Source organism: Coregonus clupeaformis, chromosome 5, assembly GCF_020615455.1.
Source record: "Coregonus clupeaformis isolate EN_2021a chromosome 5, ASM2061545v1, whole genome shotgun sequence".
NCBI classification, from domain to species: Eukaryota; Metazoa; Chordata; class Actinopteri; order Salmoniformes; family Salmonidae; genus Coregonus; species Coregonus clupeaformis.
Genome location: NC_059196.1, coordinates 7,864,294 through 7,879,709, shown reverse-complemented (window position 1 = coordinate 7,879,709; position 15,416 = coordinate 7,864,294). Strand labels below are relative to the sequence as shown.

General features: G+C 43.8%; 1 protein-coding gene across 8 annotated transcripts in view; it reads left to right on the top strand.

Moving 5' to 3' along the window:
• The window catches only part of LOC121561264 (dedicator of cytokinesis protein 10-like), a 179,543-nt gene that overhangs the window by 31,986 nt on the left and 132,141 nt on the right, over positions 1 to 15,416 (top strand). For 6 of the 8 annotated variants that reach the window (XM_045212238.1, XM_045212231.1, XM_045212224.1 and 3 more), the window contains exon 1: positions 11,810 to 12,270. The exons of the other annotated variants lie outside the window; for them this stretch is intronic. In XM_045212238.1, coding sequence (XP_045068173.1) covers positions 12,103 to 12,270 — 168 coding nt within the window. In that variant the 5' untranslated portion in view covers positions 11,810 to 12,102. Of the gene's footprint in view, positions 1 to 11,809; positions 12,271 to 15,416 lie in introns of those variants that run through there. 8 annotated transcript variants of the gene reach the window in all.

The following is a 15,416-nucleotide window of genomic DNA, read 5'->3' as shown; positions in this document are numbered from 1 at the left end:
ATATACAAGTTAACCCTTACACACGTACACACACACACACGCACAAACTCACATTCACACACACATGCAAGCTCACTCACACACACGCTAACTCACTCAGCAGCGGTTTATTTTCCTCATTGTTGATGATGTTAAGCAGAGAGAGTCCAAGGGTGGAGAAGGGGAGGGAGGGAGAGGGAGAGAGGGAGAGAGGGAGAGAGACTCCTTATGCATTAGGGATGAGCAGTGTGTGTACGTACCGGTACTTCGTCAGGGGAAGTATCATTTGACATGATCCCTGTAAAGTCTTTGTCAAGCTAAAAAGCTCACATTACAGTGTTACTTATTGATGCTCCTTCTAACCCACACTAACACAAGGAGACAGGAACTATTATTTTAGCAGGTGACCTAAATCATACATTCGATAAGATTGACAGACGTAGTAATAAAAAAAGGAAAATCTAGAGAGCCTCCAAAGAGGCTGAAAAATGTCATCTCTACAAATAATTTACAGGACACCTGGAGATTACTATTCCCAACTACAAAATACTATTCCTTTTTTTCTCAAAGTAAGAAAAGCTTTTCAAGAATTTACTACATTTTTATTTCCAAAAATGCACTCAACAATTGACTGGATTCAAAAATTCATGATATAGTGATATCGGATCATTCTCCGGTATCATGCTTAATTACACCTATAAAAAATACACTTAGTGACAGAATTTGGAGAGTGAACAGAGTCCATCTTCTGGACCCAAAATGTATTAAATACGTAAATGATAAAATAAAACCCTTTACCATTACAAATGTAGACATAGAGGACAAAGAAAAGCTGATCCCCAATATAATATGGGATGCCTTTAAGGTGTACAATAGGGGAATGATAATCTCATACTTGGCAATAAAAATCTAATACTTTTGATTTTTTTTTTTACATAACAAAAAAAAACATTGCTATCTTAGAAAAAAGTTAAAGAGGAAAATACAATTTCTGAACTTAAGCAGGAATACTATGTTTTGCTTTGGAAAAGAGCTAACTACAGTGGTTTCTAAGTATTCACCCCCCTTGGCATTTTTCCTATTTTGTTGCCTTACAACCTGGAATTAAATTTTTTTGGGGGTTGTATCATTTGATTTACACAACATACCTACCACTTTGAAGATGCAAAATACATTTGTTTGTGAAACAAATAAGACAAAAAAAAAGAACTTGAGCGTGCATAACTATTCACCCCCCCAAAGTCAATACTTTGTAGAGCCACCTTTTGCAGCAATTACAATTGCAAGTCTCTTGGGGTATGTCTCTATCAGCTTGGCACATCTAGCCACTGGGATTTTGGGCCATTCTTCAAGGCAAAACTGCTCCAGCTCCTTCAAGTTGTATGGGTTCCGCTGGTGTACAGCAATCTTTAAGTCATACCACAGATTCTCAATTGGATTGAGGTCTGGGATTTGACTGGGCCATTCCAAGACATTTAAATGTTTCCCCTTACACCACTCGAGTGTTGCTTTAGCAGTATGCTTAGTGTCATTGTCCTGCTGGAAGGTCAACCTCCATCCCAGTCTCAAATCTCTGGAAGACTGAAATAGGTTTCCCTCAAGAATTTCCCTGTATTTAGCACCATCCATCATTCCTTCAACTCTGACCAGTTTCCCAGTCCCTGCCGATGAAAAACATCCCCACAGCATGATGCTGCCACCACCATGCTTCACTGTGGGAATGGTGTTCTCGGGGGGATGAGAGGTGTTGGGTTTGCGCCAGACATAGCGTTTTCCTTGATGGCCAAAAAGCTCAATTTTAGTCTCATCTGACCAGAGTACCTTCTTCCATATGTTTGGGGAGTCTCCCATATGCCTTTTGGCGAACACCAAACGTGTTTGCTTATTTTTTTTCTTTAAGCAATGGCTTTTTTTCTGGCCACTCTTCCGTAAAACCCAGCTCTGTGGAGTGTACGGCTTAAAGTAGTCCTATGGACAGATACTCCAATCTCCACTGTGGAGCTTTGCAGCTCCTTCAGGGTTATCTTTGGTCTCTTTGTTGCCTCTCTGATTAATGTCCTCCTTGCCTGGTCCGTGAGTTTTGGTGGGCGGCCCTCTCTTGGCAGGTTTGTTGTGGTGCCATTATTCGTTCCATTTTTTAATAATGGATTTAATGGTGCTCCGTGTTTTTTATATATTTTTATAACCCAACCTGATCTGTACTTCTCCACAACTTTGTCCCTGACCTGTTTGGACAGCTCATTGGTCTTCATGGTGCCGCTTGCTTGGTGGTGCCCCTTGCTTAGTGGTGTTGCAGACTCTGGGGCCTTTCAGAACAGGTGTGTATATACTGAGATCATGATAGATCATGTGACACTATTTAACTAATTATGTGACTTCTGAATGTAATTGGTTGCAACAGATCTTATTTAGGGGCTTCATAGCAAAGGGGGTGAATACATATGCATGCACCACTTTTCCGTTATATATTTTTTTGAATTTTTTGAAACAAGTAATTTTTTTCATTTCACTTCACCAATTTGGACTATTTTGTGAATGTCCATTACATGAAATCCAAATAATGTCACGATCGTCGAAAGGATTGGACCAATGCGCAGCGTGGAATGCGAACATCTTTTATTATTATTTCACCACACTAACAAAAACAACAAAACGATACGTGAAGTCCTTGGGTACATACACAAACCAACACGGAACAAGATACCACACCACACAAATGCCAAACGACTACCTAAGTATGGTTCCCAATCAGAGACAACAAGCAACAGCTGATTCACGTTGCCTCTGATTGAGAACCACCCCGGCCAACATGGAAACACATAAGATAGACTCTACACACCCTGGCTCAACATAAGAGTCCCCAGAGCCAGGGCGTGACAGTACCCCCCCCCCCCCCCAAAGGCGCGGACTGCGACCGCGCCAAACATAAACCGAACAGGGGAGGGCCGGGTGGGCATTCCTCCTCGGAGGCGGATCTGGCTCCGGGCTTGACCACCACCCTCTAACAACCCCCCCGTAGCGCCCCTGGTCTGGTCTGGCCCCGCTGGCTGGAGCTGGACTGGACATCGGTGGAGCGGATTGCTTAGGCTCCGGTGTGGAGCAGCTGACCGGTACCTGACCAGGCACCGGTGAAACGGGCACGGGCTGTGCCGGACTGACGACGCGCACCACAGGCTTGGTGCGGGGAGCAGGGACGGGCCGGACCGGGCTGACGACGCGCACCATAGACTTGGTGCGGGAAGCAGGAACGGGCGGGACCGGGCTGGCGACGCGCACCACAGGCTTGGTGCGGGGAGCAGGAACAGGCCGGACCGGACTGACGACACGCACCATTGGCTTGGTGCGGGGAGCAGGAATGGGCCGGACTGGGCTGGCGACACGCACCATTGGCTTGGTGCGGGGAGCAGGAACGGGCCGGGCCGGGCTGACGACGCGCACCATAGACTTGGTGCGGGGAGCAGGAACGGGCCGGACCGGACTGACGATGCGCACCACAGGCTTGGTGCGGGGAGCAGGAACAGGCCGGGCCGGGCTGGCGACGCGCACCATTGGCTTGGTGCGAGGGGCAGGAACAGGCCGGACCGGGCTGGCGACGCGCACCATTGGCTTGGTGCGAGGGGCAGGAACAGGCCGGACCGGGCTGACGACGCGCACCATTGGCTTGGTGCGAGGGGCAGGAACGGGCCGGACCGGACTGACGATGCGCACCATTGGCTTGGTGCGAGGGGCAGGAACGGGCCGGACCGGACTGACGATGCGCATCACAGGCTTTGTGCGAGGGACAGGAACAGGCCGGACCGCACTGGGAACACACACCACTGGCCTTATACGGGGATCAGGAACGGGCCGGACCGGACTGGCAACACACTTCAGTACCTCTCGCCGTGCCTCTACACTTTCCCTCCCTCTAATCACCAATGGCTCCCGTAACCCGGTGGCCTTCTCTCCTCGTCCACAAACTCGCCCTTTATCTGCCTCCAGCAGCCCCGTCGCCCATGCCATGTGCCCCCCCCTAAACATTTCTTGGGGGTGCCTCTCCCCCGTGGATATGCCCTCCATGGCTCTCGCCAGACTCTCCATCCTCTGCTCCCAAGTCCAACCTCTCTCCTCTTCACGCTGCTTGACCCAGTCGAGGTGGTATCTTCTGTCACGATCGTCGAAAGGATTGGACCAATGCGCAGCGTGGAATGCGAACATCTTTTATAATTATTTCACCACACGAACAAAAACAACAAAACGATACGTGAAGTCCTTGGGTACATACACAAACCAACAAGGAACAAGATACCACACCACACAAATGCCAAACGACTACCTAAGTATGGTTCCCAATCAGAGACAACAAGCAACAGCTGATTCACGTTGCCTCTGATTGAGAACCACCCCGGCCAACATGGAAACACATAACATAGACTCTACACACCCTGGCTCAACATAACAGAGTCCCCAGAGCCAGGGCGTGACAAATAAAAATCCATTTAAATTACAGGTTGTGATACAACAAAATAGGAAAAACGCCAAAGGGGATGAATACTTTTGCAAGGCACTGTATTTAATGGCAAATAAACCTGGTAAATATCTTGCAACTCTCACAAAACTAATACACAATAAACCAGTTATACATTTTTAAGACAAATATACAAATGCATTAATTAGAAATAACGACGTGGTTAATTACCATTTTTAAAGCTTCTATGAACATTTATATAAATCATAATTAAACAACAGTTGGATGGATACCATAGCCTTCTTAGACTCAACAACCCGGAAGCAATTTTCAGCAGACAAAAAATTATGATTAAAAACAGAGATCACCAAAACAATTACAGATATTGTTAGAACATTTACGCTGAGAAAAGCACCAGGAATGGATGGCTTTCCCAAATAATTCTATTCAACATTTTGGGACAAAGTAGCGCCCCTATTTACAAAAATGACAGCACACATGTCACTCAATTCAGTACTTCCCAGTTCCATGTGTCAAACCGTTATTTCAGTTATATTAAAACCAGGAAAATCTAGAGAGTACCCTACTGATTATAGACCCATAAATTTAATAAACTGTAACAATAAAATAATAACAAAGCTTATAAGCAATAGAATGGCAAAAGTATTACCAGACTTGATACATGTCAATCAAACAGGGTTTATTAAAAATAGACACTTACAAACAAATACAAGAACATGTTTCAGTTTAATACAATACGCAAAAAACAAGATATAGATTTATCAATAATGGCGGTGGATGCAGAAAAGGCTTTCAACCGTCTTGAATGGCCTTTTCTATTCAAAACTTTGGAAACTTTACATTTTCCAGCTGAAATAATACATTTAATAAAAATATTATATAAATGTCCTAAAGCAAAAATATATACAAATAATACATTATCTGATAAAATTGTTTTAGAAAGGGGCACAAGACAGGGATGTCCCCTCTCCCCCCTCTTGTTTGCACTGGCAATTGAACCGCTCACAGAAAAAATTTGACAGGACCCAAATGTAACAGGTATCAGTATTGGTAAACATGAATTTAAGTTTGCAGATGTTCTCCTGATATACCTGACCAATATTGAAAACTCAATGCCCCGTTTTGTTAAAAATATTTTTAGAATACTCTAAAATCTCAGGACATAAAATAACATGGAAAAAACAAAATAATGGCAATAGGAAAAATAATAACTCACGCTCTACAGTAATCCTTTAAGTGTAACACAAAAAATATTAAATACTTAGGATGCTTAATAAGTGACAACAAATACATAAAGATAACTTTATTCCATTACTTTACAATATGAAAGCAGATTTAATTAAATTGAATAATCTTCCCATGAATCTTACAAGTAGAATCAACCTCTTCAGAATGGCATGGCTCCGAAAGTTTTTGTATTTATTTTCGGTAATACCAATTACCCCACCGAAGACATTCTTTAAAAAAGTATACTCGGTCATAACAGACTTTATATGGGCAAGTAAAATTCATAGAATAAAAAGGAAAGTTTTACATCTTCCTAAGTCTGAGTGTGGTTTTGAACCTTCCATACTTGGAATTGTATCAACTCGCTACTCAGGACTTTTACTTGCGACATATATAGTTAATAGCACTAAAGAGGTATAATGGCTACATATTGAAGATGCGAATGCTCATCCCCAGAATATGTTTACATGTTTATTTTCAAAAGATAAAGCTAAGAACATTAATAACTTCATAGTTAAGAACACTATAACAATATGGAAGAACATTCTACAAGAACCAATGTCACTCCCTAGAAGCACAACCTTATGGAACAATCCTTGGTTAGCTTTTCAGAAATTATCCACATGGAAAACTAAAGTCATAGAAACCGTAAATGACTTGGTAATAGGAAATACATTTATTTCCATGACAGCTTTAAAAAGCAATTTTGGATTGACCAATGTTGATATAGAATATTTTAGACATCAGAGCAATCTTGAGGGAATCCTATTTGAGTCAGAAATGATATTTATATGATAGGTAAGCTATACAAAACCTTGCAGAGAGCCTATCCAACTGACAACCTCTTAGAAAAAAGAAGAAGATTTGAAAATAACTGATATTGGCACAAGATGGAGAGAATGTTGGAACAGTAAACGAAATTCACAAATTCGACAGCACATTGGCAGAGTCATGTCTGAAGTGTAAAACTACTAATGACTCAATAATTTATGCCTTCTGGGAATGTTATAAAGTCCAAAAATTATGGGTGGAGTTGGAAAGATGGCTTGCAGAAGTATTACAATGTAAATTGACTCGTCTGTCTGCATATTTCAAGACATGGCATATGAGGTTGCAGTGAGATACCCGATGGGTTGAACAATACTTTTCTCATCAATCATCTTAAGAAAACATATACCTAAAAACTGGAAATCAACCAATCCTCTGTCGTTCACGCAATTGAAAGGTAAAATGCTTTACTATCTAAACATTTAAAGTGTGTGGGCGATGGAGAGAAACAGAGTCGTGCAAAAAGTGATACAGGCGCTGGAGATAGGGGTGAGGGCTAGTGGGACTGGGCAGGAGTGATGTAGTTGATGTTTGTATGATGTTGTCGTTTTGTATTGTCTATAAAATATAAAATAAAATCTTATTTAAAAAAGGAAGGCATTGTAATGGTGTGTTTTGGGAGAGGTGTATGTGTGTTGCTGTCACACAGATGCTGAAGACCGTAATCATAGTCCTCTATGCACTATATAGAGCAGTGTTTCTGCATCCTGGTCCAGGGGACCCAAAGGGGTGCACATTTTAGTTTTTGCCCTCTGGCACCTGATTCCACTAATCAACTCTTCAATAAACCTTTGAATAGTGGAATCAGGTGTGTAGTGCCAGAGGGCAAAAACTCAAATGTGCCCCTCTTTGGGTCCCCAGGATTAAGAAACACTGATGTAGGGAGGCTGTGGCCCAGTCCAAAAACAAACTCTAGACCCCTACTCTCTAGGCTTCTGCACATCATGGACAGTAAATCCAGAAGAATTGGATTGGTATATACAGCAAACTGGTTTTCTGCTGAGGAAGGAGAGGGAGAGGAGGAGGGGGCTCACCTCACACTTTGTGCTGGAGGAAAACTGATGAGATGTGAGTCTGTGGTTGGTATGTAGAGGAGCAATATACTGTATTATGCATTTTCTATATTCAGACTTTTTAACCCAGCACTTAGTGTAATATATTGTGATGTGGGGATAATAGCATTGCTTTCAAGTATTTCTGCCCTGTGATACAGTGTATCCCCACACCAGCAATCTATCTTATCAGGGAATTAGGATCACTTTTATGTATACAGTGAGTGCGTGCAAGTGTATTCTTGTCTGGACAGAGTTTAGATAGGAGCCAGACCTGGTTTATGGTGCTGCTTGGCATTTAATTTGAAAGTGCTAGAAAAGGAGAAAGGTCAAATTGGGTTGTTATAATCTGTAGAAGGCAGAACAGGGGAATTATAGCAGATTCCTGCAGTGTTTGTGCGTGTGTGTGTTCATGTGCATGTGTGCTCTCAATATTGGTCAATAAGGCAGTGACTGCAGACTCCAGTCACAATGCTGAGCTCAAAGGTAGAGGGCAAAGCCAGGCGACGAAGTGACACAGAAACGCTAATCTTTTTGACCTGGGTCATATTCATTTGTGCACACCGTAGCAAAATGTTTTGCAATAGGAAAACGAAAAACAACCATTTCTTATTGGACAAATTCAGGTAGGTCCCTCCCTGTTTAGGCCCGTTTGCTTCCGTTTGGTTCCTATTGAATATATCCCAGTCCTCATCTCATTAGACAGTGCACTTAACCATGAGATAGACATCTGTCTCCTCCAGGTAAACCCTGGGTAGACAGTCTGGCCCCCTGTATCAGACCCACCATCACAGGCCTGACTGGAAACACAGCAGGGCAGCAGCAGCAGACTCAACACAAGATAGCAAGGTAATAGCATCCTCATACAGTAAAATCCCTCAACCAAATCAGTGGCCTTAGGGTTAGAGTGTCTTCCCTGAGATTGGAAGGTTGGGAGTTTGTTCCCCGGCCGAGTCATACCAAAGACAAAACAAAATTGACCTTGTGCCTCTGTACTTGCACTCAGTATTAAGGAGATGAATTGGGGTCAAGGCCCTGGGATAGACTAGCTTCCTGTCCAGGGGGTGTATTTGAATGTCAAGCTTCCTCACACTACAGAAACAGGAGGCTCCTGCCCTACGGCCATTCTCCTTCTCAGTGCCTCGTCTCTGTTGGTCCAATCAGTCATTTCTCTGGGTTATTTCTTTTTTCTTTTAAAGGGAGTGGGTCAGTCCCATTCCTCTCATATTTATTGGACAGGATAGAGGGGAAAGATAGGAGGAGAGAGTATGTTGAATAGCAGTTTACCAGATTCTAACCGATGCTGCAGCAGTATATATGTTCCAGAGGCAGCGGCTTAGACCGCTAGATCACCCTAGGCCATCCTTTCTGACTCTCAGGTGCCCAGTAAACTGTCTGTAACTGCTGGACAGATGTGATACCATGAGCTGTAATGAACTTGTAGAGACATTTCACATGTGCTTCACTTTCCTCAATAGTCCTAAAACTCAACACGCACATGGTTATCCAACACTACAGCCTTCTTGCCCACCCCACCTCCAGAGGCACACGCTGTACCTCACACACACCGACTGACACCCCACCTCATAGAAACATGGGTCATGATCATTAGGGAACACAACGGAAAATGTTTTCAAATGTTTAAAAAGGAGTCCCTCCCTGTTTGTTTGTTTTCGTTCGAATCCTGGTAACCTATAATTACTGTAGTATACACGTCTCTCGCTCGCTCTCTGTTCTCCCCCCCTCTCTCTCGCTCTCTGTCCTCTCTCCATCTCTTGCTCACACACTAGGGCTGTGGCGGCCATTACATTTTGTCAGCCGGTTATTGTCATGCAAAAGACAGCCGGTCTCATAGTAATTGACCTTTAATTAAGATAATCACGTATAATTGAACTTAGCTGAATAAAATAGAAAGGATATTTGTCCCATTCCGGAGCGAGTGAGCATATGAAGTGGCTATGTTGAGCATAAAAGTGATCATTTGAAACAGGTCCTATATGCTAGATTTAGAGTTATTTGGCAACTTAAGTTGTGAATGATACAAATCTTAGAATGTCTTAGAAATCAAAACATATATGAACCGCATGATGCGACTATAGGCTATTGATTATTTGAGAAAGTCGCTAAAAAAGCTTGAGCTCTGTTCCTTGTCTCAGGCTGCACACTCTGTTCTCTCATCAAGTGATCCTATTTTCACCCATCAGACTATTCTCAATTTAATTTAGTCTCAAATTAGTTTCAATTTAGAATGGCCCATTATCAAATGGGCAGGAACAGGGGCAGGGCTGTATGCTGTCATCTGTATGCACTTGAATAGCGAATGGGGCCGCCGCTTTCCCATTAGTTCGTTTTTCAATCATGCTGGTAGGCTACCCGGTTATTTCACTCCAGACATCAACCACTGTTTGTGGAGCATGCAGCCTCTCGCTGCATGACAGGTGGTATTCCTCCCAAACTCTGTATGCCATCGGCTCTCCAACTCTGTTCCTGCAGCTACCCAGTGTTTAATTTGGGAAACCAAGTGAAATCTGTTTCGGAATATTGATAGTAACATGTTTTCACAGCAAAACATATTTCATTAAACTGTTGACAGCCCCTCTCTCTGCAAGCTCGAGAAAGGAATGAAGGAAAGAGAGGAGGAGAGGGAAACGCATAGTGTGGAGATATTCTGTAGCTAAAGGTAATGTGTAAGCCTATTATGAAAATATAAAAAATGCCCTATTACTGGGCTATTCAAAATCAAATACAAATTCACTATAATTGTAGGCTAACTCTGTAAGCCGCCCTGCACAATCAATGAACCAACAGCATGGCCTATACGTTCTCTCCCAGACTCATGGACAGAAAGTTTGAAGCTCAGCATAAGGTAACCAGTCCATCCAGTATGCATAATAATACAGTCCACACTCAAAGGCGATTACTAGAATTTGTTTAATTTTGGAGTATAGGCTAGCTAGACCACATTTTTTTACCAATTGTGTACCCATCTTAAATCAGTTCATATGTTTTTCTGCCATACATAATATGTGGTAGACTATTTTAGTCATTATTTTAATTCCATTTTCTTTCTTCAGGCTTATATATAGGCCTATGTGTATGCATAAGCTCTAATATGCTAGTATTTTGAATTAATCATCACCTTAGAAAGCGCTGTCTTTTTCATTGTGTTAGGTTTTGAAACAACATCCACAATGACCATGTTTTCCACTCAGTTTCAACCTGTTGTTGAACTTCTTTCAAATTGATCAATCACAGTGAGGTGAGTTTTAAAAGCATGAGACTGTTTTGATGATAAGTGTTGGGGTCCTCTGTAGCTCAGCTGGTAGAGCACGGCGCTCGTAACGCCAAGGTAGTGGGTTCGATCCCCGGGACCACCCATACACAAAAAATGTATGCACGCATGACTGTAAGTCGCTTTGGATAAAAGCGTCTGCTAAATGGCATATTATTATTATTATTTATTATTATAATGTGATTTTCGATTGCATTTGCATTGATGTCAGAGTGGTTAGAGGGACAATAGAGCACTGAGTACCAGGCCATTAGGACCTGATGGTCGTTAGTGAGTTGAGGACCACCAATGCATAAGAGGAGATTACCATGGAATTCTACTGCGGTCATGACTTCCGGTATGGCAGTAATATGGTCACCGCAACAGCCCTACTCACACCCTCTTTCTCTCTCCTCTCTCTCTCCTTACTCTGTCCTCTCTTTCTTTCTGTCTCCTATACTTATTCATCTCCGCTCACTCTCCCTTTTCTCCACTTCTTCCTTCTCTGTGTTATTCTGCTTTTGGGTGCAGACTGCAGCGCTTTCGGTACCGCCAAGTGAGTGTACAGTATGAGCTAGATTTCAACATTCTTAAGTGGGAGAGAGGGAGAGAAAGAAGTGCAGAGCGAGAGATAGTGTGTGGGGTAGGTGTCTGGTCTGGATAGTTGAATGACACTGAAACTGTAACACAGCTGGTGGTTTAGACACGGATTGACTTCCTGGCAATTCCTGGCAAATCCATCTCCCTCTCAATCATGGCAGAATATTTGTGTGAGTGTGTACAGTATGTGTGGAAGAGGGAGGGAGAGAGAGAGAGAGAGAGAGATCGAGAACCCTAGGGAGCGGGCGAGACTGGGTGCTAAAGAGTGCGTGCCTGTGTGTGTTTTTGGCTGTCAGCTGACGGCCGTGGCTTGCTTCAATTGGAGGAGCTAGCTGTGTTCAGCTGCAGTGTAGGCAGATCAGATCAGTGCGGCGAGACAAGGCAGCCTCTGTCTGCTGCAGCCGGAGGGAGCCCATCGCTCAGCACTTAGCAGTGGGACTGCAGTACGGAGCAGGCAGGCAGGGCTGGAGCACCGGAGCTTTAGGACTGGAGCAGGGCTACAGGGGGAACCTGGGCTAACCTGGACTAGGCTGTAGCTTGGGTTTCCTGAACTTAGCTGCACTTAGCTCCATTAGGCTGGTCCAAGGTCCAGACTGCCAGGGACAGGGGGCCAGAGCTGGGTGGTGATCCCAGGGCAGAGGGCTCTGTCTGGGGGTGACGTGGTTGGGTACCTGGGTATGGGCTGCTCGGCCAGCTTGGTGCTCCTCCAGGCCCTGCGTTCCGTGGGCCGGGCCAACTGTGCCCACATGTGCTCCCGCCAGGACCAGCTATCCCTGGACGTCCTGCCGCCCGGCGAGGGCCACGCCGCCTCCGGGGGAAGTAGAGCCCTCACCATCGTTGTTATGGTAACTAACATCAGACTTCTTCCTTTGTTGGGGGCGGGGGGGTGTAAAAGGGCTAGAGGGAATCTGTTTGGGCTCCTTCTGTTTATGGATATGTTTGCCATGTGGTTTGCTCCCCTAGCTGTATGTTAGTGTGTCCTCTCTGTGTGTGTGTGTGTGTGCATAGGTGTGTGAAAGGAGCGAGGCATGATGAGATCAGAGCTGTGTGTTATTCCCTCTCAGCTGAGAGGAGAGGGGCAGAAACAGAAGCAGGGGGCTGGCAGGGGTATACAGGGAGAGAAGGGGGGTGGCTGGGGATCAGTGCTGAGGAATTTAGTTTCTGTGGGAAAAATGTGCCTCTTTGCTCATGGTTCGTCTAATAGGCTGCTGATAAGATGATGTGAGTGTTTGTCGAAGTCAATGGGTGAATGAATGACCAAATTAAGAAATGTAGGATATTGTACTAGACTGGCCAATATTCATATGTTTCTGTCTGTGAGTGACAGCGATACTGATTGTGCAATACCATTTGGATCCATTATTAGGAGCAGTAGAGTGAAGTTGCCCCTATACGCTGCTCTTGGGTCAGTTTGGCATTTTCCCTACTAATGTTTACATTTACATTTTAGTCATTTAGCAGACGCTCTTATCCATTTTTATTTATTTTTCATACTGGAATCGAACCCACAACCCTGGTGTTGCAAACGCCATGCTCTACCAACTGAGCTACATCCCTGCTGGCCATGCCCTCCCCTACCCTGGACGACGCTGGGCCAATTGTGCGCCGCCCCATGGGTCTCCCGGTCGCGGCCGGCTACGACAGAGTCTGGATATTAAGGTTATGATTGGGGAGGGGAAGCTGGTCCAAGATCTGTACCTAGAAGAAGCTTCACCCCCAGAGTTTATTAAGACAGTGTTGAGTCGTGACAGCTTGGTTCATGATTGTGAACTACATCAGTAGGTGTGACATCAGTGGGGAGTCTGACACTGATGGTGTGTGAGGTGAGGATATACCCAGAGATATTTAATAGTTACCCCTGTTGAATGGTGACAACAATCCTGACTGCATCTGTATTTCAATGTCCCTGTCCGTCCGGCCGACCATCCATCTGCCTGGTCGTTGTAGGGACAATCCCCCTCTCTGGGACAGGCGTCCATACAAGCCTTTGTTTCCTGAGGGCTGCATGCATGGTGACATTGAAGAAGTGGAAAAATGCCAGGCTCATGTTGGCAGGGGTGTGAGCCATAAAGTTTGCATGCTGACTCAAACTGAATTCTTACACTGCTCTATCGTTCGCTACATACTTCAGTCTGCAATCATTTAAGTAGTTTGTGGTGACGTCAAAATGAGGGGTGTTGTACAAAACAAAGTCATCAGCGATGACATATAGATTGCAAAATAGTTGGGAAGAGATTTTTGACGTACCGATTCCATGGCAAAGTGTTTATGAATTGATACGCAAACGACGCTGGATTCAAAACGTTGAATTTTTCAATTTAAATTATTATATAGAATTCTTGCTACCAATAGAATGTTATTTATATGGGGGATACAATCTTCCCAGCTCTGCAGATTTTGCTGCAAAGAGACGGAATCATTAGATCATTTGTTTTGGTACTGTCCATTTGTAGCTTGTTTTTGGACAGGTCCAGGAATGGCTAAAGGATTGCAATATTTACCTGGAGCTAACCCTGCAGATAGCACTACTGGGTGATCTGAAAAGTAATAGTCAATCGATCAATAATATAATAATACTTTTAGCAAAAATGTTTATTTTCAATTTACGATCTGTAGAAACAATGAGAATAGAAAGGTTCAGAACTTTTGTAAAACATCACAGTACAGTTGAAAAATATATGGCAAATAGAAATCCAATATGGATGGTGTTAAGAGATCGATGGGAGGTGTTGAATGGAGCTGAAGGATGGGACTAATAACAACAACTAATATCAACAAGATAACTAATGTAAAGCATACTGTGTCCATAATAAGTATATAGGTTATAGGTTGAGAGATTTTGTGAAAGAGCACAGTATGGCATATAGAAGCAAACCAGATGGACATCATGAAAATGATCGGAGGAAGTTCAGGAGTAAAAACAAACAAAATATAATTATTGTAGAATTTGACTGTGTCCATAAAATGTATATAGTATGTATGGGCTGGAAGTACAGGCCTAAGCGTTGTTGTTCACTAGTTTACACCAATTGGGGAAGGGGTGGTGGGGTTGGAAAGTAATGAAGGGAAATATAATTTAAAAAAGGATATGTATGTATGTATGTATGTGTGTATGTGTGTATGTATGTGTGTGTACAGTGGGGAGAACAAGTATTTGATACACTGCTGATTTTGCAGGTTTTCCTACTTACAAAGCATGTAGAGGTCTGTAATTTCTATCATAGGTACACTTCAACTGTGAGAGACGGAATCTAAAACAACAATCCAGAAAATCACATTGTATGATTTTTAAGTAATTATTTTGCATTTTATTGCATGACATAAGTATTTGATCACCTACCAACCAGTAAGAATTCCGGCTCTCACAGACCTGTTAGTTTTTCTTTAAGAAGCCCTCCTGTTCTCCACTCATTACCTGTATTAACTGCACCTGTTTGAACTCGTTACCTGTATAAAAGACACCTGTCCACACACTCAATCAAACAGACTCCAACCTCTCCACAATGGCCAAGACCAGAGAGCTGTGTAAGGACATCAGGGATAAAATTGTAGACCTGCACAAGGCTGGTATGGGCTACAGGACAATAGGCAAGCAGCTTGGTGAGAAGGCAACAACTGTTGGCGCAATTATTAGAAAATGGAAGAAGTTCAAGATGACGGTCAATCACCCTCGGTCTGGGGCTCCATGCAAGATCTCACCTCGTGGGGCATCAATGATCATGAGGAAGGTGAGGGATCAGCCCAGGATTTTGGCCCACTCCTCCATACAGACCTTCTCCAGATCCTTCAGGTTTCGGGGCTGTCGCTGGGCAATACGGACTTTCAGCTCCCATCAAACATTTTCTATTGGGTTCAGGTCTGGAGACTGGCTAGGCCACTCCAGGACCTTGAGATGCTTCTTACGGAGCCACTCCTTAGTTGCCCTGGCTGTGTGTTTCGGGTCGTTGTCATGCTGGAAGACCCAGCCACGACCCATCTTCAATGCTCTTAC